Source organism: Larimichthys crocea, chromosome VII (assembly GCF_000972845.2).
Source record: "Larimichthys crocea isolate SSNF chromosome VII, L_crocea_2.0, whole genome shotgun sequence".
Lineage (NCBI taxonomy): Eukaryota > Metazoa > Chordata > Actinopteri > Sciaenidae > Larimichthys > Larimichthys crocea.
The window spans coordinates 764,263-791,446 of NC_040017.1; the positions used below are offsets into that span (position 1 = coordinate 764,263).

The 27,184-nt window shown below is 41.5% G+C and overlaps 3 protein-coding genes across 13 annotated transcripts in view; 2 read left to right on the forward strand and 1 right to left on the reverse strand.

Moving 5' to 3' along the window:
- Window positions 1-92: 92 nt before the first annotated feature.
- On the forward strand, window positions 93-6,974 carry ppm1da (protein phosphatase, Mg2+/Mn2+ dependent, 1Da). 2 transcript variants are annotated; one of them, XM_010745536.3, is made up of 6 exons: window positions 93-898; window positions 1,819-2,047; window positions 3,484-3,608; window positions 3,773-3,954; window positions 4,092-4,316; window positions 4,609-6,974. In XM_010745536.3, exons 1-6 carry the CDS (start codon window positions 373-375, stop codon window positions 4,996-4,998), a joined length of 1,677 nt encoding a protein of 558 aa, XP_010743838.1. In that variant the 5' UTR covers window positions 93-372; the 3' UTR covers window positions 4,999-6,974. The 2 variants fall into 2 exon arrangements, with proteins under 2 accessions (XP_010743838.1, XP_010743839.1); XM_010745537.3 differs by having other exon boundaries at window positions 95-898; window positions 4,092-4,262.
- Window positions 6,975-10,170: 3,196 nt separating this feature from the next.
- On the reverse strand, window positions 10,171-19,757 carry LOC104920990 (transcription factor 7-like 1-A). Of its 3 annotated transcripts, XM_027280424.1 has the most exons (12): window positions 19,650-19,757; window positions 18,959-19,139; window positions 18,448-18,600; window positions 18,099-18,151; window positions 17,914-17,994; window positions 17,645-17,804; window positions 17,181-17,288; window positions 17,012-17,063; window positions 16,406-16,794; window positions 15,145-16,322; window positions 10,596-10,692; window positions 10,171-10,465 (listed from the first exon to the last, which is right to left on the reverse strand). In XM_027280424.1, exons 2-9 carry the CDS (start codon window positions 19,127-19,129, stop codon window positions 16,733-16,735), a joined length of 840 nt encoding a protein of 279 aa, XP_027136225.1. In that variant the 5' UTR covers window positions 19,130-19,139; window positions 19,650-19,757; the 3' UTR covers window positions 10,171-10,465; window positions 10,596-10,692; window positions 15,145-16,322; window positions 16,406-16,732. The 3 variants fall into 3 exon arrangements, with proteins under 3 accessions (XP_027136225.1, XP_027136224.1, XP_027136223.1); XM_027280423.1 differs by lacking the exons at window positions 17,012-17,063; window positions 17,181-17,288; window positions 17,645-17,804; ... (3 more) ...; window positions 18,959-19,139; window positions 19,650-19,757 and having other exon boundaries at window positions 16,406-16,701; XM_027280422.1 differs by lacking the exons at window positions 15,145-16,322; window positions 16,406-16,794; window positions 17,012-17,063; ... (5 more) ...; window positions 18,959-19,139; window positions 19,650-19,757 and adding an exon at window positions 10,788-12,378.
- Window positions 19,758-21,232: 1,475 nt separating this feature from the next.
- Window positions 21,233-27,184, forward strand: part of brip1 (BRCA1 interacting helicase 1) — a 107,942-nt gene continuing 101,990 nt past the window's right edge. For 3 of the 8 annotated variants that reach the window (XM_027280418.1, XM_027280417.1, XM_027280419.1), the window contains exons 1-6: window positions 21,235-21,770; window positions 21,903-22,017; window positions 22,543-22,654; window positions 22,938-23,150; window positions 23,713-23,858; window positions 24,803-24,940. In XM_027280418.1, the coding sequence (XP_027136219.1) occupies window positions 21,925-22,017; window positions 22,543-22,654; window positions 22,938-23,150; window positions 23,713-23,858; window positions 24,803-24,940 (702 nt within the window). In that variant the 5' untranslated portion in view covers window positions 21,235-21,770; window positions 21,903-21,924. Of the gene's footprint in view, window positions 21,771-21,874; window positions 22,018-22,542; window positions 22,655-22,937; window positions 23,151-23,712; window positions 23,859-24,802; window positions 24,941-27,184 lie in introns of all 8 variants that reach the window. The other 5 variants (XM_027280420.1, XM_027280421.1, XM_019269234.2 and 2 more) reach the window with 4 other exon arrangements.

A 27,184-nucleotide genomic window follows, 5' to 3' on the forward strand; every position in this document is an offset into this window, starting at 1 on the left:
TATTTCATTAATAATTAATTTAATCACTATGACACTTTAAGTAAATAATAAATGTACATTAAGGCAGAGTTTTAAGGAACAAAACACAGACTAAAATCATATTTTGGTGTCAGTTTGTTACATTTGTGCTGCACATTTCCCCAAACTTGCCACTACAGGTTGGGGTCCAACCTCTAGAGGGCGACCGCTGAATTGCGCTGCTACGACCATTCGCTAGAAGAAGATAGACTTTGACGTCAACACGTTTGAGCATGCCTACTACGCTCGAACATAAACAAAGGCAGGACGCTGCGCTGCAATTAACTCTACTCTCCGGTAATTCTATATGCTAACTGTACTGAAAAAATTGGAGAGCCACTTATTTTTGCAAGCATGGAAAACGCATTGTTGATGCGAGTGAGTGTTTTTACCGACCAAGGAGGCAGGAAATACATGGAGGATGTGACCGAGGTCATAGTAGAGCCCGAGCCGGGAGAAGACGAGCCGACGTCGGATGAGGCAGAGGATAGCAATGGGGGAGACTGTACGGTCAGTTCTTTGGCAGGAGACACTCAGCCAGACCCGGCATGTGAAACCGTGGCCTCCCCGCCTGTTTCAGATGAATCATGTGAATCTATACGAACGGAAGAACAAAGTATAATAGTGGAAACATCCTTAGACGGAGGTCAGAGCCCGGCGGGAGCTCAGCCGAGCGTCGCGAGTCGTTCCCGCCGTTCCGTGGCGTTCTTCGCTGTGTTTGACGGGCACGGGGGGCGCGAGGCTGCGCAGTTCGCTCGAGACTATCTGTGGGAGTTCGTGAAGAAGCAGCGGGGCTTCTGGTCCGACTGTGACCGGGAGGTCTGCGCTGCTATACGCAAAGGATTCGTAGCCTGTCACCATGCTATGTGGAAAAAGCTCCGTAAGTTTGCCAACATCTCACTAAGTCATGATATATAACGTTTTTTTTTAATCAAATATCCAGTCCTTCCTCTGCTTGAGTAGCATGAACATACAGCACACTTCTTCATTAGACGGTAACGTTACTGTGGCCTACACCTGAAAAGTTTGAACGGTACTTGTCCATGGACCGGGGCGTACTGCTGGCTCCAGTGAAATACAATTCACCATAAGATTCTACGGACATTTTAGGCATATAGCTATGTAAATTGTCAAATGCACTGGCACTACGTATTTGCTATCTTTTTTGCTTTTTTAAATTCAAAATGTATCCGGTTAACAGTCTTAGCAAGCCAAGGCAACCGAGCTAACAACAAAGTTAGCAGTAGCCACCGTGTTCACTCCTAACAAAGCCCGCCACAGAGGACACGGGCTACCGGCTAGCAATTCAAGAAGAAGTGTGATTGAAGGTTATTTCATGTATATGTATATGTGAGCATATATGCATATAATGTTTTATTATTCTGCTGGACTCACTGTGTTATCGTATATTTCGTTATATTTCTGTATCTCGTTATTACCCAGCACAAAGCCGTGAAGTAGCGGGTGTGTGTTATGCGTACAGTCGCCGGCAGTCTGCTTATGTGTGTGTGTGTGTGTGTGTGTGTGTGTGTGTGTGTGTGTGGATATGCCTGGGCATGTTAGCTGTCTACACACAGTGTGACTCTGAAGGACTTCCTCCAGGACAAACCGCGTCAGACCAACTGCCCTGCACTACAGTGTTGTCACCGGGCATGACATAATCACAGCATGTATTTTGTTGTTATCATTTTGCTGTTGTCAGTGTAAAGGAGTGGTCCGCTTCAGCCCAGCTGACTGTGCAGTGAGCAGTTCATGAGCATTAATTAGTTGTAGCTCATGTTCTCATTTTCATCCTCTCAGCTGAATGGCCAAAGACGCTTACAGGCCTTCCCAGCACATCGGGCACCACAGCCAGCGTAGTCGTGATCAGAGGAAACCGCATGTATGTGGCCCATGTCGGGGACTCTGCAGTGGTTCTAGGTGTCCAGGACGACGACGCAATCCCATTCATCAGAGCCGTGGAAGTCACACAAGACCACAAACCCGAGCTGCCCAGAGAGAGGGAGCGCATTGAAGGTCTGGGAGGGAGGTAAGCCTTTAACCCACACGACATCCTACCTCTGCACTGATTTGAATAGAATATTCACTTTAAAAATGTTCTCTGGTAGCATACTCATTGCACTAAAAAGAGTGCCTTTTGCAGCCTTACCGGCTTGTTATTACTCAGAACACATAACCATAACTTGTATTTATGATTTAGCTGCCACATTGAATCAAAGTGGTGTAGCAGCTTATTCTTTCTCATGACTCAGCACCCCCCTATCTGTGACAAAGCAGTGATTGTGACCAAGACGCATTTATTTTGCACAGTAGAACATCAAAATGTTATCTGCCTTGAGGGATTACGTTATTTATACTGTCTGTGGCATGTCTACTGATAAGATGTTGTGGTAGGTGGTAAGTCCCAGGGGTGCTCGACAACAACCAAACTTTTGTGCTTACACGACAGGGTAAACTCTACAGCGTTGCAGTTGAGCGATAAGTGGTTACACCATTGCAACCACCCTAGACACATTACTGCACAACATATAACGAGATGTACAGAAGGTGCATTTCATTTACAAATGTTGACAGAAATTGGGCTTGGGCAATAACTTCTAACATCAATTGTATTTAGTATACATTGAAAGGTATGTGTGCAGGAGGGAGGAGTTAATTCATTTTACTGTCTAAGCAGACACGCTCAGGATAAATAAGTATGATGTTCTGTGGAACTTTATCAAAACATGTGATCTGTGAACAAATATTTAGTGAATCACTGACTACACAGGTGATACTGAGAGATTTGTCAGTGTAGATTTGCTGGTAAGATGTAAAGGCATTGTGCAGCACAAAGTCTGTTAGCTCCCTCTCAATAGGAGCATCCTTCACTGAATCTGAAGTCTGAATATTATTTAAATAGATGGTGACATTTTGGAGAAAAGGCAAATGAACTTGCTTTTCTGCTCTACTGATCACTTATAGTCCTATTACTACACTCGTCACATTCGCCCATTCACTGATTGGAGAGGTGTTGGCGGTGCCAACTGCTCATCAGTGCTTCCTGTCCGAAGTGCTCATACTGATCACTAAGCTCCCCCATACACACACATTCACACACCAACGTCACAGCCATCAGGAGCAATTTAGGGTTCAGTATCTCGCTACCTCAGTCCACTTAAAAAAGATTTCAGGGGTTGTTGTTCCGCCTTTGAGCCGGTATCTGTGTAGACGCTAAAGCTGCTGATTATCTAAAATCACATTAGGACAGCATTGTTTGGTTCAATGTAAAGCAGCAGTATTGTGGGCTCAACACCACATTTTAACTTCTGTGAAGGCATAATGATGTATCCTACTGCATTTGTTTTAGCTTGGTGTACTTGATGGACTGACAGCTGAGTGAAATCCTTGTTTTTGCAGCCCAGCTCTGAAATTTTGGGAGATTTTACCTGAATTAAGTCCTTCCCCTTCTCTATCTGCTAACAGCGTGATCAAGAAATCTGGAGTGAACCGGGTGGTCTGGAAGAGGCCACGGCTGAGTCACAATGGCCCAGTCCGTCGGAGCACTGTCATTGACCAGATCCCATTCTTGGCGGTAGCCCGAGCTCTAGGTAGGAGATCCTTCCTCTTAGTGAAGGCTTATATGAAGTATAGAGTTTTGGCCTTCAGTCTAACTCTAAAGATAGCCCCTTTTATCACTGACTTTATTTGCATTCATGAAAGTTTTTGTCAAGACCGGTGTTTCCTTCAGCTACGTTTCCCTTCTCTGGGACAGGTGATCTGTGGAGCTATGACTTCTACAGCGGGGAGTTTGTGGTTTCTCCTGAGCCAGACACTAGTGTGGTGACCCTTGACCCCAGGAAACACCGCTACATCATCCTGGGCAGTGATGGTCTGTGGAACATGGTGCCACCTCAAGAGGCTATCTCCATGTGTCAGAACAACGACGAGGCAATGGTGAGCGGAGTGCTACATCAGCAAAGAGTAGGATACTCTGTAGCAGTTCTCATTGTGGATCAGGGGCTGTTGTAGGCTAAAGGTTAGATAAGCCTGATAGTTGAATAATGATCTAATAACAGCCTTCCATGCTGCAGGCACCATGTGGGGTATCGAGTGCCCGGCAGCTGGTCAGCCATGCTCTGCTGCGGTGGCGCCAGCGCATGTTGCGTGCTGACAACACCAGTGCCATCGTGATCGCTCTGCAGGAGCCCGGGACCCCCCAGGACACCCTGCACCACGAGGAAGTGCTGCTCGACTTAGCCAAGGTATCCCAGTGTCCTCCCACTTCCTTATCCCGTGCTGACACTCCTCTACTTCAGGTGAGGGTGGTCTGACACCAAAGATACTGAAAAGAAAAACACCACATGCTCTTAAATAGCTGTGAAAAGAATTTATTTTGCACCCAAATATTCCCAATTAATGAACCTCTTTATGGGATAATGGGACATTGTTGGGGACGGTAACATATTCTCGACATGTGCTTTTACTTTCCTACATACTTGATCTACTAGGATAAAGGAGCAGCAGAAATGAAGCACTATAAAGTTCAGATGACTGGTCAGATATTCCTGAAGTGCTGAAGTTTGTTCTCATTGTTGTTTTAACCTGCAGCGCCCCCCTGAGGAAGACTCTCTCTCCACTGTGTGCGAGCTCCTCCCCACCTTGGAGCGACGAGACGGGCTATCAGGAAGCAACAGCCTGTACCATATGGATCTGTCTGACCCGTTCACTCTGACTCCACTGTGTCCAAACACTAGTGCTGAGCTGCCCAGTCAGTCCAGTCCCACTGACAGGACCATTGGGAGCAGGACACCAAATAGCAAAAGAACTACTGATGGATCATCATCGCCGACGTTGGGCCAGTCATCTAAGAAAGCCCGGCGCAGGACTGCTGACAGACCACCGTTAGTCCAACACAACGCAGAGAAGAAGCAGAAGGAGTCCAGTAACGTTTCCCCTATTCTCCAGCAGCACAACAAGAGCACAGTGTGTGTGTGCTGAAACACACGGACGCATCAACCTGCTGCCTCCCACCGTCATACTGGTCTTCAGGGATGTTTCTGTTCCTCATGTTTGCTACTCTCCTGCACACCCTCATGGTTCTAACCAGCCTTGCTCTGGAGGTCGTTGTCTTCTTGCTCAGCACCAGTACAATACTCATTTGAAAACTTTTTGGAAGAATGCTAATTTTATGTCTTTGTTTCAGATTCCTTCCTGAAATGCTGATTATCGTCTTCTTCAGAATCAAACTCTTGATTCATGTCTTACTTCAGCTTTTTCTGGTAACTGTTGTAAGAAATAAGTATAACTAATAATACTGGTGTAAATATTATGCATTTTATAGGTGAGTAATGAAAAGTAAGTCGAACAGTTCATTTAAAACAAATCTATATATTTTTTATACGTTCTGTTATTGTATGATGATAAAAGCTGAATATTTAGATGAGCTCCACCACAGATTTCATCTCCTCCTCACTCTCCACATACCATTGTGTGCACACCCTGTGTTTAAGCGTATTTATGTATTTTTATTGGTATCTTTATACTTTATCACTGGATATTTGTCTTGAATATAAACTGAAGGTGCTGCTACAGTCACAAACCATAAGCTACTACAGTGTGTATATTGATATCTAAATATATGTAAGTGTTGGTAGCATTTCTTTTTGACAGTATGTATTTACCAGAACACATCTGCCCTCCATGAGGTGATGGAAAACGTTTTATTGCACAACACATCTTATAGAGTAGATCCACTCCCTTGTTGTAATTTGTAATGAAGCATAACAGATAATTTTTTGGTGTCTTCACTTCCTGTGAGCCTGCTCCATCCATCTTTCAGGTAGTGATTTTCTATGTTTTTGAGAATTGCCTTTCAACAGCCGGCTGAAGCTTTTGCAGAGGTTGTTGTGTCTGTCTCTACAATGATAGACTTCTCTGAAACGAAGACTTCCTCTGGTTCTGGGGGACCAACACAAAGCCTGATGTTTACAATGAATTATGTTGTGCTGCCAGACGTCTGTTGTGGCTGCACTGGAGGTATCACTGATGTCACGTTGTCTATGTCACATCTGTGAGAATCAGAAAAATGCTCCATCACAAGCACATCGGTCCCTACAGACGAGTTCTGTCTCGCAGCACCACTCCATCCTGCTACCTTGTTTTCTCTTGCTTGCAACAAGACAATAATGGAGGCTGATTGAGAGGTCCCTTTAGCATTCTCCCTACACAAGCCATTGTCCCTCCATGCTGCAGCTGCAGTTGTATTGTTACTTATGTATGCACAAGGCTCATTTGTGAGTAAATACTCTCTGCATGGACTTTGTAAGAGAATATTTTTGCACTATTATGGACCTTCATCATCTTTGAGAAGGAAGCTGTCCTGAAAATGAAAATGATGCAGCTAGGAATGGATGACATGATTGGAGTCAAAAAAGAAAACACAGCAAACAGGATGTTTGAGGACAAAATGATGTTAACTTTAACAAATGGAAGGGAATCCTCATCAGTTTGAGCAGATGTTTGCAGATGTTTGCATTGTGACCTCTTTTGGCACTGATGGCTTTGTTAAGTAGAAAAATATTCACTATGAGAGAATAATGACCATTACACAAATGTCTAAATCTTTTTAAAACCTTGTTACATGATGATGATGTATTTTCATTTAGCTAAGTGCAATTTCTAACAGGAATTTGTAGCATTATGGATTGGTTCAAAATGTCGATTGACAAATGTTGGAGGAATGATACATTCATGTTTGACACATTCTCTCTGCAGATACAGTCCGTCACTTGGCTCGGGTCCGCTGTATGTTTTTATATACTATTTTTGAGTAGTCTACTCATTTACTCTGTTGAATAATGATATACCTGATTACAGATGGCTGTGTTAACAGCAGAAAGTGCATGTGTACAGTGTAAATGTGAAAAACACTTATCTGGAAATGAACCTATTTAAATAAAAAGCTCTGAAGTAAAGTCTATGCTTTAAAAGTAAATAGTGACTTCTTTTTTCATCTTTTTTTATATATTTATATATAGATGTGTGTGTATATAGTTTCATTTTAATGGTCTCATGAGGAGATCATCCCTTTAAATGTCAGTGGTTTTGCTTAAATACACAAAGACTCACACATCACACACATCACATGTCCTCCTAAGTTTGTTTAGCTAATACTTAAAAAAATCTTTATTGAACATTTTTTACTTTTAATAAACAAAACAAGTTCAAAACAAACAACAAAAATGACAAGAGGAAGACTGTCGCACAATAAGGAAACAGCAGAGGAACACGTCCTCAAGCAAAGCCAGTATCAGAAAAAACAACAGTAAAACAAAAAGGGGGAGGCCATGGTACAGAACAAAAACAGTCTAGGACATTGTACAGTAAAATGCAAACCCATTGGAGACAGCACCTATATCGCATATTTCTGAATAGTGCAGCATCATTAACACTCAAGCAAGTATAAGTCACAGTCCGTGTAAGCCCACAAGTCAGTTATGTATTCATATAATGTGAATGTGTCCAATCACAAGTGTAATGCACCAAACCTTCATCACAAAGGCTGCCAGTCTAGTGCCTATATATTTTAAGAACGGGGCCTAAATCTTGTAAAATACATGACTCATACATTTTGACCTATATGTCAGATATTCCATAGGTATCATATTGAAAACAACTTTGTGCCACCCAGTCAGTGATGGGGGTTTACAATAAATCCACTTCAGTATGTTTTTTCTTGTCCTTTCCTTGAATGTGCGTTTTGGATTTGTGTGTCTGGGAGCCCAAACAGCAGGCATGCAGGCTCTTTGTTCAATTCAACGTTCAAAAATCAGTGATCATTTATCTGTTGTTTTCCCAATACTCAATTATGTGTTTACACGTCCATACACAATTAATGAAAGTACCAACCTCTGTGTGGCACTTCATGCATAATTCAGACTTATTAGGGTCCATTTTATGTCTGTGCTGGGGAGTGATCTGCAGACGGTGTAACAATCGAAACTGAGTCTCCTTCATCCTACTACATTAATGTTGTATTCTTATAATTTGATATACATTTATGGTTCTTTTTGTTTGTTTCTGTTATTTGCTGTCTACTTTTATTTATTGTAAGGTGTCCTTGGGTGACAGAAAGGTGCCTATGAAATAAAATGTATTATTATTATTATTATTATTATATCTGTAGCCATGTTGCCTCATCAAAGTCTATACTGAGGTCTACGTTCCAAACTATGGGCGTGAAGGCAGGTCCAGTCTTCTCATACCCCGCCAAGCTTTAACAGTGGCATTTATAATGAAACGATATCTAATACATGTTTAGCTTTGTATCATATATTGCTACAAACACATAATGTTATCTTGTCAGTTACAAGTGTTTACACTGAGCTTGTTGGTACGACACGCGCAGGAAACAGTGCTCGAACCTGTGAAAACACTGTATTAGTTTGGTGGGATGTCCATGTGTGTAGTAGATCTTGATTTGGGTCTGTATGTTTGCTGAGACACTAATTGTTCCTTGCTTGTTGTGTTTTGTTTTGTTTTTAGTATATTGTTTTGTGTTGTTTTTTATATGCATCATTTTAAATAAAAGAATGTTCAAAAAAAGAAAAAAGAAAAGGAAACACATAACGTTTATCACGTAACGGCAATTAGTGATAGACATGTCTATGTGCTTGGTATGTCTGATGACTTTGTGTAGCCTGTCTTTGGTGATGAATATGATTTAGGCTATTGGTGGGTTTTCAATAAAGATATGATAACTTTTGCAACGATCCTCGTGACTGCATTGTTTTTTATCTGATCTGGGCCTTTCATAGTATTTGCTTCCCATGTTTGGATGTGTTTTGCAGTTTTCAATCAGTTTTCACCTGTCAAAAACTGATTGAAGGCATAGTATAGTTATTGAAAGATGTTTTTTTGCCTAAATATGACTTAAACTCATTCATAAGCTTCATAATATAAACACTAGAGGTCACAGGACAACTTGGAATTCTTTTAAAGGATCATTACAACACAAAATGGATGGGCTTTTTCACCTGCCAAAAACTGATTGAAGGCCAGTTATTTCTTGCACAGTTTTCGCCTCGATTCGAGAGTTTTGTGTTGGCCTTTTGCCATTTACTTTCCATAGCAATAGTTAGTGAGAGTTTGGACTTCTTCCCAGTTTGTGGTTTTTCCCTCCTCGGAGGCGTTTTCTGTTTTCATCAGTTTTTCCCCGTAGACGTTAGGATTTTGTGTAGTAATTTTTATAGCCATCCCTCCTGTTCGAGGTGCCTTCTGTTCATTCCCCTTATTTTTGTGTGCTTAATAAAGCCTTCTATTCAGCTCTGCATCCGAGTCCTACCTCTGTGTCCCAAGCTTGTCAGAGCCTCTGACTTTTCCTCTCAGTTTATTGTTTGTGGATTGCCATGAAATTTGGTTCAGCTATTCATGTTTCCCACAAGATGAAGTGTAATAACTCTGCTCAAAGTCATTATTATTGATGCATTATTGCTTTATTGTTTCAGCTTAAAGTGGGAGTGGTAATTTCTTTATACACTGCTGGGTATCTTGTACATTTACCAGTAAATAAAGTCTCATTTAAAGTCTAATTTAAAGTCTCATTTTAACCTTTAATAATACATCCGAAATTAGTATTTTATTATATTTATTTAATCTGGTTCTGCAAAGTGACATGCAACTAAAGTTATTAAAAAATGTAATGAAGTAAATAGTTGAGTATTTCCCTCTGAACTGTAGCAGTGTTATAGTATAAAGTAGAAAAAGTGGAAATACTAGTATCTTAAATTGTACTATAGTACAGTACCTGACTGAACTATAAATAAATATAAACTATAAGACTATAAATGAATATAAAATATATTGAGTTGAATACAAAGTGATTTATAGCAGTACGAGCAATTGTATGCAGCAGCTTGACGTCAGATCTACAAATCAACAGATGCACAAACCGTTAATGATTAAACTGAAAATGATAAAATGATTCAACTGATTTTCTTTTTTATTCATTTCAGTTCAATTCTATGTACATAGCAGCAAATCATAACATAAAGTTATCTCTTGGCACTTTCCATACAGAGTAGGTCTCGACCGTACTCTTGTATTATTTACAGGGGGGAGGGTGGGGTAGGGTAGGGTGGGTGCGGTAGGGTGGGGTAGGGCAGGGTGGGGTACGGTGGGGTAGGGCAGGGTGCGGTAGGGTGGGGTAGGGTGGGGTGGTTGGGTTGAGGTGAGGTGAGGACAGAGAGAGGGCAGGTGCAGGAGGGAGTCCTGAGGGTTGAACCAGCAACATAGTTCTCCGCTCAGTGCCGTCCGTTTGTCCTCTGCTCACTGCGCTCTCTTGTTTTGTAGGAACCTCACATGGATGTTCCTCCTGCGAGAGCTGACCATTAAACTGCTGTGCTTTTGGTCCCGATGTGTGGCTGTGCAAACTCCACAAAGTCATCAATAAGGACAGGCCATGCTCCTATTAAACAGCCAAACAAAACAAATCAAATTAATTGTCTCCAACGTGGGTGAAGAAGGGATGAGGCTGTACAGGTCTTGGTTTCTTGCATGCACACAGCGACAAATGATTCACTTTCAGTCATACAAACCTTCCTCATCGTACTTCCACATGTCGTCTGTAATCATTGTGCTGAAGTCTAGTAAGAGGTTCCAAGTGTCCTTAGAAATTGATCTTTTGTGGTGCACCTGCAAAAAATGTAGGGCAAAGTTGAAGCAGTGAGAAATAATAATATTCACATTTTTTTTAAAGGAGTAATTTTGAGCGTGATTATCACACTTACAACAAAAACTTTGTTCCACAAGTCCTGGAACTTGAATCTTCCGGCCAGAACTAAATTCCAATATGCAACTGCCATTTCTTTTTTTTTGTGATCAACTTTTTTTTATTGAAAAATGCACAATCTTGATTTTGAGAATATCACTTAAAGTGAGAGATATTTCTTTCCAGAATCCAACCACACCGGGGCACTCCCAATAAACATGCAAAAACGACCCCTGGACATTAAGTGGACAAAGATCACAATTCGGGGATGTGGCAATCTTCATAGCATAACGTCTTCTGGGGGTGAGATACATCCTGTTAACATATTTATAATGTATTAACTGGTGGTTGGGGTTTTTAGAAGTGCCACTAAGGTTTTTCCACACTGTATCCCAGCAAATCTCTCTGTCATTAACTTCATTTAAATCTCTATTCCAAATGCCCTCTACTGGTAAGGATTTATAGGGTCCAGAAAGGAATTTGTAAAGTTTAGAAACCATCCCCCGTGTAGGTCCTATAGAGGCAAGCAACTTACGTAGAGGGTGTGTGGGAAGAGCTACTCCCCACGGAACACCATATGCCCGCATAGCTGATCTTAATTGCATATAGAAGAAAAAGGATGAACCCGGAAGACCGAATTCTACTTGTAGATCGTTAAAAGCTCGTAAACCATGGACGTTAAATAGATCCTTTAATATATTCACTCCTCTATTCTTCCAATGCGGAAATGAAAAGGGCATATTACCAGTAAGAAGTGAGAAATTGTTGAAAATCGGTGTGTGATTATGCCATTTATGATCAGCGCCAACATGCCTCATTGCAGTACGGTAAGATGCAAGTAAAAATGAAATAACAGGGCCTAAACGTAATTTGGCTTTTTTCAATGGTATGTTAGCATACACCAAGTCTTGCAACCTGTGGGGTAGAGCAATATTCTCCTCAACTGGTCTCCAAGAAACAGCGGAACTCGGGTCAAACCATGTAGATAGGGGGCGTAGCACATAGGACCAGGAATAGATTTTAAAATCTGGGAGAGCTAGCCCCCCTTGATTCTTATCTCTCTGAAGAGTCGTGAGTTTTATGCGAGGCCTTTTTCCTTTCCATATAAACTTAGAGACCAATGACTGGAGTCTATCCCAATATCCCAAAGGGGGAGCGAGGGGGATCATAGAGGAGTAAAAATTAACACGAGGAAGTATGTCCATTTTAATTATTGCTATTCGGGCTTGAAGAGAATTTGGAAGATTCGACCAGCGCTCAAAGTCCCTCTCAATCTGACTATATATACCTTGAAAGTTTTTTATTGCTATGGACGATGTGGAGGGAAAAATTTGAATTCCAAGATATTTAAAGCTTTTGACTACTGGTATATGGGAGGGCAGGGGAACTTGATGCGCAGCAGAATTTAAATGCATCAGTGCTGACTTATTCCAATTAATTTTGTATCCAGAGAGTGAGCTGAACATATCAAAGGAGGAAAACAGATGTGGGATTGAGGAACCAGCACTGCCAACATAAAGAAGAATGTCATCAGCGTATAAGGAAATACGATGCTCTGTGTTACAAAAAGTGATGGAATGTACGGATGGGTGCAGTCTTATTTTTTGCGCCAGCGGCTCGGGGGGAAGAGCGGAAAATAAGGGTGAGAGGGGGCAGCCCTGGCGAGTGCCCCTCAATATTGGGAACTGGGCAGAGCAGACATGACCTGTGCATACCATTGCTGAGGGATTTGCGTATAAAACTTTAACCATATTGATGTAATGCAAACCTAGCCCAAATCTGTCCAACGTTGTCCAAAGATATTCCCATTCTAACCGATCAAACGCTTTTTCAGCGTCCAACGATAGGACCGAGCAAGGAGAATCGATACTACTAGATGCATGAATGATGTGTAACAAGCGACGGACATTATCAGATGCCAGGCGAGTTCTAATAAAACCAGTTTGGTCATTGTGTATGAGCTTTGTAAGGTGTATTTCCAACCGGGTTGCAAGTACTTTAGCATATAGTTTAACATCCCCATTCAGGAGGGAAAGAGGTCTGTAATTGCCACATTTAGTTGGATCTTTGTTCGGTTTGGGCAGGACTGTAATTATAGCAGTGTTAGTGCTAGAATTAAACGCACCCTTATCAATGGCCATATTAATCATATCCAATAGTGGTCTGCCCAAGATATCCCAGAAAGTAAGGTACAGCTCCGGTGGGATACCATCCCACCCTGGGGATTTGCCCTTTTTCATATTAACGAGAGCCTTCCTCAACTCTTCTAGCGAGATGGGGGTATTGAGTGATTCTGATTCATTATCGGACAGAGAAGGTAGATTGAGATCCTGAAAAAAGTCTGCACACGCCTGCCTATCAAGGGAAATTTCGGATTTATAAAGAGATGAGTAGAAAGATTTAAACTCAGAGTTGATGTCAATTGGATTGCTCAGAGTGCGACTAGGTGTTTCAATGGCTGTAATATTTGAATATTTTTCATGGGATTTCAGTCTTAAAGCTAAAAGGTGGCTTGGTCTGGCACCATTGAAATAATATGTTCTTCTGGTCCTGTGCATCAAGAACTCTGCCCTACGTCTTAACAAAGAATTCAATTCAGTTTTTGTCACTGCTATTCTGCCCTGCACTGCATCAGAATATGTGGATTGTTGTTGCACCTCTAGCTCGGCGAGCGCATTCTCCAGTTCGGTTATCTTCTTCAATCTGCTCTTATTAAGGTGGGATGAAAAAGAGATTGAGGAGTCCCTAATACAGCCCTTTATAGCGTCCCATAAAAATCTAGGATCATTTACTGAGCCTGCATTAACATCTATAAAAAAGTTTAGCTTCTCCTTCAGAAAAGTGCAGAAATCATCATTTTTGAGAAGTGAGACGTTGAAACGCCAACGTGGGGCTCTTGGTGGTGTACCTAGGAGTGTGAAGCGCGCCGCAACAATGTTATGATCTGATAAAGAACAGGGCTCAATAACAACATCATGTATTTCAGAAAGGGAAGTAGCTGAAGTTAATATATAATCTATTCTGGAGAAGCTCTGATGTCTAGCTGAGTAAAAAGTGTACTGTTTGGATGTGGGGTTGATAGAGCGGTACAAGTCTGTTAAGCTAAGTGTTGACAGAAACTTCTGAAAGTCTTTTGATGCTTGCAACTGTGTGGCCGTGGAGCGCTGAGTAGATTTGTCCAATATCACATTTGCATAGCAGTTCATGTCAGCACCGAGAATAAGCGAGAAGTCTTGTAGGTGCAATAAGACTTCTGTTAATCTGGGAAAGAACTCTGGTTCATATTGGGATGGAGCATAAACTGATATAAAAGCAAATTTGCGTCCAGATATAATAGTCTTAATGTAAGAGATCCTACCATCCTCACTACCAAATTGTCCAAGTACAGTTATTGGGAGGTTACGTCTCAGTACTACTAGAGACCCCCTAGTTTTGATGTCTAGTGACGCTGAGGCGGCCACATGATAGTGTTTATTCGAAAATCTGCGGACATCTATAGTTCTTAGGTGGGACTCCTGTATAAAGGCAACGTCCACATGTTGTCTACGTAACAGGTCTAAACAGGCTGTGCGCTTAATTTGACCATTCAGCCCATTTACATTCCAGCTGATTACATGCATACTACTCATAGTAACCAATAGAGGCTGGCATCGTAATACAAGATGCAGAGTAGAAACAGCCTATGTTGCGGTTGACCGACCAAAATGTGAAATTAAAGTGTTGAGAGAGATCCATTCCACCCCAAAAACCCTGTCGCCATGAACCCGCCACCCTCAAAAGAACAAGAGAGGGCGAAAACACAAACACCCACAAAAATGTAAAAACATAGAAAAAACAAAAGCAAAATTGGACTCCTCCTAGGGAGCCTGTCTTCCCCTCCATGTAGGACCTGTGATCCTCGAGAGGCGTGTTCCTTCCCAGCTCGAGCACAGGTCCCCCCCATCCGATAACAGTTACAGTTATAACATATCGTATCACAGTAGTGATCATAACGATTGTAGCTGAGCTACCCAGAATGTACAACCATGTGATAGCCTGGGTTATCAGTTCTGAATACAAATAGAACATGGCTGGTAAAATTATAACAGTAGAGTTGGCAGCATGCCAAGACTATATCGACAGCCTTCCTTTTAGAAAAACAGAGCTTGGTCTTAAACAAAAATCAAATAGAGATCTAGTAACAACAATAACATAAATCCCTGGCATTATGTAGATTTGTGGAGTCTGTATTTCTTATTACTAGCTGAGCAAATGAACAGGAACAGAGAGCGTGATATAAGCTAGCTGGACTCATACATGATATGAGGTGTTTAAGTCCGATGAATCAGAGTATGTTTACCAAGCATTTAGTTAAAGTAACCAGCTGGTTGGATTACCTGTTTAGTGAAACTATTCACCGAGGGAGTTAATGAAACCTTTTACTTCCCTTGGGGTGTTGAAAAAGTGGCTCACTCCTCCTCGCATCACCTTAAGTTTTGCAGGATAGAGGAGAAAAGTGCGAAAGTTCAGTTTCTGCAGAGCGTCCATTGCCTCGGAGAAGGCCAGCCTGCGTCTGAATGTGTGCGGGCTGTAGTCCGGGGTGAAGCGGATGGGTCTTCCCTCCATCTCCACTGCCGCACCGCGCGCCGCTTTCAGGATCCTATCTCTGTCAGTGAAGCGCAGTAGCTTGAAGATAATGGTGCGAGACACAGGTTTGCCATTTGCGTCTTCCTTCGGAGCACCTAGACGGTGCGCGCGCATAATTTCAACAGGTCCCAGGTTAGGAAACCACCGTGGTATGGCGTCCGTCAGGAAAACAAGAACATTCAGTGTCTCTGCGTTTTCAGGGACTCCGTGCACACGTATATTGTCTCTGCGCAACCTGTCTTCCATGTCGGCAATTTTATCCTCCAGCTGTGCATGTTTTTCTGCCAATTTGCTCACCGATGAAGAGAGCCGACTGTCCACCTCCTCCACACGGTTCTCGTCCTTCTCCATATAATCCACACACTTAGAAATCTCAGCCCGTATGGCAACCATCTCGCCACGGAATACCGCGACCTGTGCATCCACCAAAGCCTGTGTCTTGTCAGTCAGCTGAGACACCACGTCTTCCACGAGTGTGGGGATGGCCTCTTTGATAGCTTCTGCCACTGCTTGCTTAACTAGCACGGCGAGCTCCTCGTTGTCGGCTGAAGAGGTTGTTGTTTTTTCCAAACCTGCTGCCATCGCCACATTGTCGGCATTTGTTGTTTTATTCGAACTTGCTGTTGTCGCCACGCTGACGGCTGAAGGAGATGTAGCTGGCTGTTTGTTTGTCGCTTGTTTCGAGCTAGCTGCCACGCTATCGGCTGGACAAGGTGTTGGTGGCTGCCTGTTTGTCTGTCCCCTCAAATTTGGCATCTCAATGTGCACAAAACTTCCAGAAAACAGAAAAAGTTAACCGAGAGCGCAAAAAGTAGCGTTGGATATGTAAATAATGCTTAAATATTGGGGGGTTCTGCGGAGCGACGAAGCGAAGCGTCTACATCCCTCGCGATGGTCACGTGACTCCCTGCAACTGCCATTTCTAAATCTGTAAGAAAGACAGAAAAAGGTCAATATACATTCGACAAACAAACAAACAGTTAACATGATGAGCATTAAAAAGGTTCTTACCCAAGCCTTTCTGGCCAGGATTCTTTGCAAAATTAGGTCCTCAAATTTCCCGTGGTCCTTAAACATTCCTCCTGCGAGAGCTGACCTTTAAACTGCCGTGCTTTTGGTCCAGATGTGTGGCCATGCAAACTCCACAAAGTCATCAATAAGGACAGGCCAGGGGGGGTGAGGTGAGGGTAGAGAGAAGGCGGATGCAGGGGGGGGAGAGAGAGACACACAGATGGTGGATGTCATGCATGAACACAGCAGAGAAACTTCAAGACTGGAGAGCAGAGAGAGAGAGAGAGAGAGAGAGAGAGAGAGAGAGAAGAAAAAGAAGAGAAGCACTCAGTGCATCCAGGAGCAAGACGGGACCTCATCCGTCTGTGTCTCAGGTCTGGAAGCAGACTCTGCAACACAAACATAAACATTTCTGAAACTTAAAAAATGAGACAGTGCTTCTTAAACATGCATTAAACAACATTTTAATACTTAAATCTAATAAATCTAATCTAATCAAATTTGTTCTTTAATGACTCTGAACTCCATCCTAAAAGTCTGAGTCACTTTTGACATGAAAACAGTAAACTGTCATTACTATAAGAGATGAAAAATATTCAGTCTTACCTTCAGCCTTGGGGACATTTCTCTTCCCTCTGATCTTCTTCTTCTTTTTGCCCTACACAAAAACAAACACATCAGATTTTCCTTCTGACATCAGCTGACATCACTCTTTGCAGTGATGTGCTTAGTCATGTCGACATGTGTGAGTTGTGTGTGAGCACGGTGTATTTACATAGTTATTTTTATTGCTCCATTCTGGGTGTTGCTGGACATGGATCTCCTTTAAGTTTTGGGCCTGTTCGTAATATTTGTCCTGCTCCTCTTTAGTCAGTGACTTCCACTGTGGACAGACGACAACACACTGTCAGTAAGCACACACACACTGACACGCAGTTACAGGCACAAACATAAGCATAAAAACATATTAACAGACATTAATATGCACACACGTCCACATTAATGAGTTTGTGCTTTGCAAACCCCGTCAGTACATCTGAGTCCTAAAATGCTACAAAACCCTTTAAAGTTTGGTTTGTTCTCTGCTCATGAGACAATAAATGAGAAGCACAAATCACTGTAACAATGTGGCGTTTAGAATTTGAGGACTTTTTACGGGCTCAAATGTAGAATTTTTACCAAACTTTGATCAAGTTTGTGACACTGAGTTTCTCAAACAAACAGAGCCAACACACATACCCTCTGTCCCAGGACAGTGTTGACGGCTGCACTCCCTCTGGTGTTGAGCTCGGCCTCCACATTTGCTCTCTGCTCCTTCATATAAATCATGAAGGCATTTGGGGGCTTCTTGATGTACTCAGCCGCATCATCCTCCTGCGTGCTCTCACGCTTTCTCTTTCTACAGATCAAAAACAGAGCCAGCCCGTGTTACCACTGTGTGAAACTGTGAGGAAACAAGTCTCTTCAAAAGAAGAACATTTTAACCAAAGCTGTCAGAGCAAACTTACTTTGAGTTGGAGGTGTTTGGTTGAGGAGCAGAGACAGGACAGGTGAGACTCTCTGGAAAAGCATACACTGGCTGTCCATTCCTGCACAGAAACAAATACACATTTTAGACAGTAGAAAGAGTGTGTGACAACACAAGCTGTGTTCACTCACTGTGTTTGTTTATATTCATGTGTGTGTTACTTACCATATGCCAATACAGTGGAGGCCTTCAGGCAGCATCAGTGGAACATTATTGTACTGAAGACACAAACACACACACAGAACAGGTGATCAGACAAGCTGCAGTGTGTCATCTGTCCACCAGATGTCAGGATTTCCCCTCACTATAAATAAATAACTGTGACATCTGGAGGACAAACACATCTGGAGAATCCACAACACACACATATGTGACCAGAATATGTCTGCATGCTTTTGTTTCTTTTTTCTTGCCTTCTTTTGGCATAAAGTCACAGTTGACAAATATCTGTATCAATACAGGTATTGATCTCTTCCTAATGATACCTATCAATAAACCATGCTTAGTCTCTTACCTGTTCCTGGCCATGTGTGTCTGCCTGGGGGTTGGTGTGTAGGTGGGCAGACTCAGGAGACAAAATTTCATTGACATCATTGTCAATAGTAGTATTGACAATAGTATCCATCCTGATTTGCCTTATTAGGTCTTCCAGTTCTTCACTGGTATCCTGTCACACACAATGATATAAAGCTGCTTTTGGGACACTCTTATGTGGATAACATCATATATTACATAAAATATTAATATTTTAATATTAATTTAGGAATATATTGGATGTCTCAATTCACTACATTTATTTGACAACTATAGTTAGTTACGTTGCAGATCTGAATGTTTAAAATTTTAATATTAATCACTTTACTACATTCAACACGTGAAAGGACAACAAAGTGATCTCACATTAAAATTAGCCTTTTTTCTTGTCTTATTTGGGCATAAAGTCACAGTTGACAAAGATCTGTATCAATACAGGTATTGATCTCCTCCTAATGATACCTATCCCTAACCTATACTTAGTTTCTTACCTGTTCCTGGCTATACATTTCTTCCTGGAGCTCTGGCTCAACAGGCTCAATATGCATCATCTCCCTGAACAGTTCCATATGCGTTGTAGGGAATTCATTCGTCCACTCCATGTTCATCTCAGTTATGAGTTGATTAAACTCATCACTCAGCTCAGACTTGATATGAGCCATTATTGCGCTCCTGTCACACACAATGATAGAAAGCTGCTTTTGGGACACTCTTATGGGGATAACATTATATATCATTTTAATATTAATTTAGGTATATATTGCATGTCTCAGTTCACTACATTTATTTGACAACTATAGTCACTAGTTACATTGCAGATATGAATTTTAAAAGCTAAATATGAATCATTTTAGACATTGTGCTGCTTTGTTGTGGATCTAATTACTCAACAATATATTAAACTGTAACTGTAATGAGTAGTGTACATTTATTTAGGTTGTGTACTTACAGTGAGCACACATTTAATACTTTACGAGCATTTTGCTGATAATACTTCTGCACTTTTAGCTAAGCACAATGTTGAATTTACATTAAATATTGTGGTGTTACTAATTTCACTGACTGTGTGTTATCTGAGAGTCAAAAGGTTCCCAGCAAACCTGAACTTTGAGGGATTCATCTGCTACTGCATGTAAAAGTATGAGAATTCATATTAACTGAAGAGCTAGCAGTTTAACTTACCTTACTGGCTTGAGTGTTCACTGATGGTTCAGTTCGCTCTCGTTCTTCAGGTTTGGATATTTCACCTTTCCTTCAGTTGTGAGTTCATCTGACTGAGTTCATCTGACTCTCACTGTCTTAATGTTCTGTATGACCGTTCCACTTTGGAGTCCTCATTACAATATTCCATTCTGGAACTCTTCACTGGTTACCATCACAACCATTATCAGTGTCCCCGTGTCCATGTGTACCAGCTAAAATACTCTTTGTTTCAGTCCATATGCACCAGTAAAACACATCCACACATGTTCATAATAATAAAGTTCAGTATATAGGACTAACACTTCATACATACAATTTTATTAAAAAGACAAATCGTTTAAAACACTGAACCAGATTAACAAACGGTTGCCTCAAACAAAGTCACTTGGAAATGTACTGTATAACGTTGTTTTTTTTATATTGTCACTTAACATTTATTTTATTTTTTATGCTCTGGGCCAAACACAATTCAACTCAGAGCTGGTGACCTGAGATAGTTCAACCAGGTGAGCTAAGTTAACACAAATGTATTGATAGTCTGTGTGAAACGACTGCTCAGCCTTCTGTGGCTGAAAACTCTTAAATTTTTGAGCCAACACACGTCCCTTCTGTCCCAGGACGGCGTTCACAGCGGCACTCCCTCTGGTGTTGAGCTCGGCCTCCACATTTGCTCTCTGCTCCTTCATATAAATCATGAAGGCATTTGGGGGCTTCTTGATGTACTCAGCCGCATCCTCCTCCTGTGTGCTCTCACGCTTTCTCTTTCTACAGATCAAAAACAGAGCCAGCCTGTGTTACCACTGTGTGAAACTGTGAGGAAACAAGTCTCTTCAAAAGAAGAACATTTTAACCAAAGCTGTCAGAGCAAACTTACTTTGAGTTGGAGGTGTTTGGTTGAGGAGCAGAGACAGGACGGGTGAGAATCTTTGGCTGAAAGGCATACACCGGCTGTCCATTCCTGCACAGTTCACTGTTACTTGGTTTTTAATCTACTGTTACTGGTTACTGGTACTATTTAACTGTTCTTTATTTCAAAAACTAAACTATCTCATATCTCACTGTTACCTCACTGCTACTTGTTTTTTATTTATTTTTTACTGTTACTGGTTCTATTTAACTGCTATTTATACATGTGTATATAGTGTGTTTATATTGTTTAAAATAAGATATTTTATTAAAGTTTTGTTTTCTTACTACTGTTTTCTTGCTATCACTTACCATTTGGGAGCTGCGATAACGAAAACAATTTCCCTACGGGGATTAATAAAGTACTTATGATTCTGATTCTGAAACAAATACACACTTTAGACAGTAGAAAGAGTGTGTGACAACACAAGCTGTGTTCACTCACTGTGTTTGTTTGTATTCATGTGTGTGTTACTTTCCATATGCCAATACAGTGGAGGCCTTCAGGCAGCATCAGTGGAACATTATTGTACTGAAGACACAAACACACACACAGAACAGGTGATCAGACAAGCTGCAGTGTGTCATCTGTCCACCAGATGTCAGGATTTCCCCTCACTATAAATAAATAACTGTGACGTCTGGAGGACAAGCACATCTGAAGAATCTACAACACACACATGTGACCAGAATATGTCTGCATGCTTTTGTTTCTTTTTTCTTGCCTTCTTTTGACAAATATCTGTATCAATACAGGTATTGATCTCCTCCTAATGATACCTATCCCTAACCTATACTTAATTCGTTCGCCCAGGGCGCATATGTAGCCAGGACCGGCGCTGTATATATATATATATATGCAGCTAGACCCTTCTCCCACGCGGATGTTTACCATCGGAACTTCCGCGTGCTCTTACTTCCTCCACATTCCGTGATACTTGAAAATAATAATTTTATTTTGAAAGGACCTGTAGCGAGCTCATGGCTAGTTTCCTGTCAATTTCTGAAGTGTGATTTTTGAGAGCGGGAAGACTCGAACGTCCGTGTCGTACTATCCGCCCGGTGTCACCGGTCAAACTGTCGGACACGGACCCGGTAATGTACCAGAGCAATGGTGACGAGCCTAGCATTAGCATTAGCTCTTGCTAGCTAGCCAGTAAAAGCTAACAAGTGACTGTCTCGCTCAGCTCTCAGGTAGGTGAAAGAAATAACGTTGTTAAACTGTTTACAGTACGTTAGTTAAGTGTTAGTGAGTCAGTACACCTCCAGTAACTAACACGGCCTGAACTTTATCACAGTGAATGTGTGTGTGTGCCTGTAACACAGGAGGGGGGCTATCATCAGGAACATGGCTGCATCTCCAGTGGAGTACACCATTGGTGGGGTGAAGATCCAGTTCCCCTGCAAGGCGTACCCGTCCCAGCTGGCCATGATGAACTCCGTGAGTAACACCTTCATCACCTGATGGACTTCAGTGGACTACGAGAGCATATGGGCTTTCATAATAAAGCAGCACACACACACTGAACTTCATCATGGGGGGCAGCAGTAGCTCAGTCCATAGAGAGGGGGAGGCTGCCCATCCCTCCACCATCTCCACATGGCATGTCTATGAGTATGTGTGTGTGTGTGTTCTGGGTTAAAATGCATGTAAATAAAACGGAGTGAAAAAATAATTTCCCCGTTGAGGGATTAATAAAGTATCTCTAAAAACAATAACAATAAGCCAGCAGTAAGTCATTTCAAATCTGGAGATGTGCATCGTGATCACCATAAAAGCTAGCAGCTGATCTTCTTCAGCACTTCCTAAAAGCCTGTGTTAGAAGTGATGTGTCATGTGTCTCTGTGTATCAGCACAAACTTTCTAGACATTAAAAGAAGATAAGTACAGAGGCAGTTAACTGACTTTACCTCAGTACAGTCAACCAGTCTGACTCTGTCTCATTTGTGTGTACGTTGTCTGCAGATCATACGAGGGCTGAACTATGGGCAGCACTGTTTGCTGGAGAGTCCCACAGGAAGTGGAAAGAGCTTGGCCTTACTCTGCTCGGCTCTGGGCTGGCAGTATGCTCAGTTTGGTAAGTCTGCTCTGACTGAGAGCAGAGAAGCAGAAACAAGTGTGAAACAAAAAGGAGTGGTGTACAGATTAGTTAGCGCAGAGGTCTGTCTCAGGTCACTTGGCTGTTTCCACTTTGTTTTCATGGTCTTAAAGCAGTTAACTGTTTGTCAGTGTTCACATTAAAAACATTCTTCTTTCTCAGTATTTCCTTGTTGTATATCTTCTGAGTTTGTCGATGCAGCCTACCCCATGTACTGTGTCAACTGCACTGATAGTTATGTCTATTCAATACATGATGACAGCTAAAGCGAAAGAAGGAGGACACCTTGCAGATGACAAGAGTCAGTCAGAGAAGAACTGTGGCGACTCTAAGAAGCCAGTCACCACCTCCTGTCAGTGTGTATGCCACAGCAGAGCCAACAGGACCACAGCTACACCAGCAGCCAGTCCTGATATTGTGGACCTCACTGCGTCACCCCGCAAAGAGACCTCACAGCCTCCAGCACCTGAACATGGTAAGTATCTTTCAGTCCTTTGTTTTATTTGTAGTTGCATCTGAAACATGCATAACAAGATGCACATTAGTTGTAATTTCATTAAAGAGATATGTAGTATACAGAATCTTCAGCATTTGTGTCCTCTCATGGTGTCTATTATCATATCAGCCGACTTTAGTCCGTTTCATGTTTTGATTATCATGTTCACTTTGGAATCTCATTTGAGTACAGATGAAACATAAAAGACAAAACAAGTCCTGTGGTTCCAGTAATACATTTTGACAGTTCCCAGTTCTCAGTCAGCTGCTTTTTCAGTTTTTCAGTGTATTGACAGCTGAGTAGTCAAATCAGGTGTTTGGACTTCACAATAAAACTAATCGATTTTTAAAGCATTATAAAAGACTAATCATGAATTCGAGAGAAGGCCATCTCAGTGCACTGTAGCTGCGCTTTCTTCCATTGTCCCAGCCTTGGCGTGAACATGGTTGAGTCAGTGCATTGGCATCTCACACGTTTCACAAGTCATTCAATCAATGAATGAGTCATTTCACCCATGCGTTTTGACTTGCTGTGTTTTCAGTGCCGTCACCACAGGAGTTGCAGCCCAAGAGACAGTCTATAGCCTCTCGTCTGTCTGAGAAGTTCCAGGCTTCCCTCCGCTCTGACCATGAGAAAGATGACGACTTTCAGACAGACAGGAAACGCATTCGCACTGCTGAACACACGGTAGCTGTTGATGCTTTGTATACTGTTGTGCATTTATGCAGAAAATACTGTATATTCAATTTAATGTGTGAATATATACATTTATATCAGTATCTGCTGTGGTTTGACTGTTCTGTACTGAAGTAAAGTCAGTACCAGTGACTCAACTGTCAAGGCTTCATGAGCACTGAGTGAATAAGCAGCATCACAAGCCAAAAAGCAAATGTCAAAGCAGTCAAATTACAATGAACTCTTCTTCACTATACTATATATTGATTCTCTAATTAGCAAACTTCATTAAATGGCTCTATTTATGTCAGTGTCTACTTTATGTTACAGGTGGGAGAGGTGGAATGCTATACATTCTCTGATTAAACATCATAAAACGTTCTACTTATTATCTTAAAGCTTGATTCAAGATAAATCTAATCTCTCCCGTCTCTCCCTCTTTTAAATCCTTTTCTCAGACTTTATAGTGGTTGCCACCGACGTTTTGGCTTAAGAGACAAGGACGGGTTGTGACACCAAAAATGTCTCATTCTTGTTGTCTTTTCAAGTTGTGTAAAAAAATAAATAACCAATAATGCATAACATCCTGAATGTATGTAATATATATTTACAATATGAATGCAAATTCATAATATAAAGCTTCTTTTACACCACTTAGAAAAGTATCATGTTAGGTAACCAGAGAAAAATGAAAATGAAGTGACATTATTTGTCAGGTCAAATAAGTTACATAGTTATAGGATACAGTAAAATCAGCTTTGATGATGTCCCAGCAATGTATTATAAATAATATAAACTCTAAGCAAACCAATATAGATCAGCTATTAAATTAATCGTTTTTTGAGTCATTTTGGAAGAAGTTAAATTTAGCTCAGGTCAAACTTCTTATGTTCTCTTCTAAAGGTGTCAAGTGATGTGCAGTTTAGCAAAGTTCCATTTCTGTTTTTGTTGGTCAGAGCCGTAAAAGACAGCGTCTGGAGCAGGGAGTCATATTCATAGACGATGAGCCGGAGCAGGAAAATGAGCCGTCGGGTGTTCGGAATTGGACGACAGGACCAAACAGCCAGGCAGCTGGCGTCCCCTCATCCTGCTGTGTGAGTACAGATGCTAAGTTACACCATTAATATGGCTTCACTGATATTGAGAGCATTATTGACATTATTAAGTGCCTCACTTCCTCCTGAAAGGGTTGAATACATGGGCCAATTCAAAAGCACTATATCATTGTCCCACTTAATTTGCTGTGGAAACTAGAGTGTTTGCCATGAAAATAATGTATTCATGAAATATTAAATGTAACGAAGATCCAAAGATCCAGATCCAGAGCTGTATGCTTAAATAGATCTTTTGATTAGTCAGAACACAGGTGTCACTAGTTTCTTTGTCTCAGTTCAGTTAAGTGTCTCAGTAAACCATTCCTGCGAGCCAGCAAGCACAACAACATCAAGGCTAATAAATGAAACTGGAATTAAAGTGAACACCTTAATGGAATGCAGCCATCATTAATGTTATTACACCCACGCTTTTCCCACAATGAAATGTCAAAATGTCTTGTGTGGAAAAAAAAGCTCCGTCTGTTGTATCAGTGTCATAAATGGAGCGCAGAAACACACACTGGTTAATCCTCTAATGCTGTTTGAGTAGATTATAGCTAGTTTTGGACCACTTCTTCTGTGGTGTCACCATGTCAGCAATGAGTTCACCATTTATGACCACCACTAGGTGGCGGTATACGCCATCAAATTAACCAAGGCTTTGTTACAAGTTTGAAACAAGTATAGGCTTAAAATGAGACTTGGTTTTACAAACAGGTGTACTTTAACAGAAAATAAGGTACATGAATGCAAGTAATGCAAGTAATTAAGTAATTAATCCAAACAGAATCTATACCCACTGTATCACCATAGAAACCAGGCCGCTGTGTGTGTGTGTGTGTGTGTGTGTGTGTGTGTGTGTGTGTGTGTGTGCGTGTGTGCGTGTGTGCGTGCGTGCATAAACTTAGGTCTGTTTTGCTACCAGAACGGCTGTTACGATTGGATGCTTTTTGAACTGTCCTGATGTTTTTATTCATCATTCTCAAATCATCTGCAGATGATTCATTAAGACTTTTTTTTTTTCAAGACTGACTGAAAACACAAAACTACATAAAATCCATATGCACCATGGAGTCAGAACGTGCACAATTTACATGAATTTATATCAATATCTTTCAGTCAGTGGCAAAGGTAGGGGAGCATTCTCATTTGTTTGTGCCATTCAAAACGTATTGACATTTCATAATGTTACCTTTCTGATGTAAGCACTGCTGACTGGAAAGAGGAATCCTAGCATACCTTTGTGTGGAGACCATTGTATGTTAAATAGTCATCTAAATTCTAAAGTTGTAACTAATTATGAAAAACACTGACATAATGGCATCTGCATCAGCTTTGCATGCTTTATTATTTATTATAAATGGTAGTGGACCCACTTATTATAAATGTACTCACAGAAATACCTACATATGTACCTACAGCCTCCAAAATAATCAGAAATTTGGATCAATGCCTCCAATGCCATCAAAAGTGACCTTCAGTATGACCTTCATGGATTTAGGGTTTTTTTTTGGTCTGTTACTTATGATCATATTTGTGATTGTTGCTGATTAATCTGACAATTATGTTCATGATAAAGTAATTACTAGCCCAGAACATCTGCTCTAAGAGAACCAGACACTGAACAATTCATACTGTCATGAGTTGAAAGTTTTTATCAAGTTTTTGTTCTCATCATGAGAAAGTACGGCGTCTTGTGTGAACCCACTGTCGCAGTCAGATGCAACCAAACCAGGTGCATCAAGTAACACTGTGTTCTTAAAGGTATCTTGATGCTGTTTCTGGTGAATAATCCATGTTCCTGAGTTCTCTCCAAGTCCCAAAGACCCAACAGGTTAGCCATAATCATCAGACATGCTGAGCCATAGAGTGCTGTTGGACGGCTCACTCAGGAATGGTTGAACTCTCAAAACTGCGTCTTAACTTGCCACAGGTGTGTGGCTTGGATTTAGAGGCGCGGATGGTGGGAGGTGGAAAAAGAGGAGGAGGGAAAGTGAAGTCGAAAAAGCGCGTCCATCTCTGGTTTCCCTGCAGCTACATGACCCGGGCTCTTTTGTCCCGCGAGCGCTGACTGACGGCCTGAATGGGGCCCTTTGAAGCAAGCTCCAGTTTTAATTAAGAGGGTTTGCCTCGCCTGGGCCGCTGATCTGTGAAAGCCACGGGGATAAATATTGAATGGGGTTCACCCGCTGGTTACTGCGCCCGAGGGATAAACAGGTGCTTTGGAGGGCAGATATTTGCCAG

Coding starts and splice junctions, on each gene's coding strand:
- LOC104920990 (XM_027280422.1), bottom strand. CDS start 12,234: ATGTTCAGCTCACTCTCTGGATACAAAATTAATTGGAATAAGTCAGCA.
- ppm1da (XM_010745536.3), top strand. CDS start 373: ATGGAAAACGCATTGTTGATGCGAGTGAGTGTTTTTACCGACCAAGGA. Junction 2,048..3,483: donor ATTGAAGGTCTGGGAGGGAG/GTAAGCCTTTAA, acceptor ATCTGCTAACAG/CGTGATCAAGAAATCTGGAG. Junction 4,317..4,608: donor CTGACACTCCTCTACTTCAG/GTGAGGGTGGTC, acceptor TTTAACCTGCAG/CGCCCCCCTGAGGAAGACTC.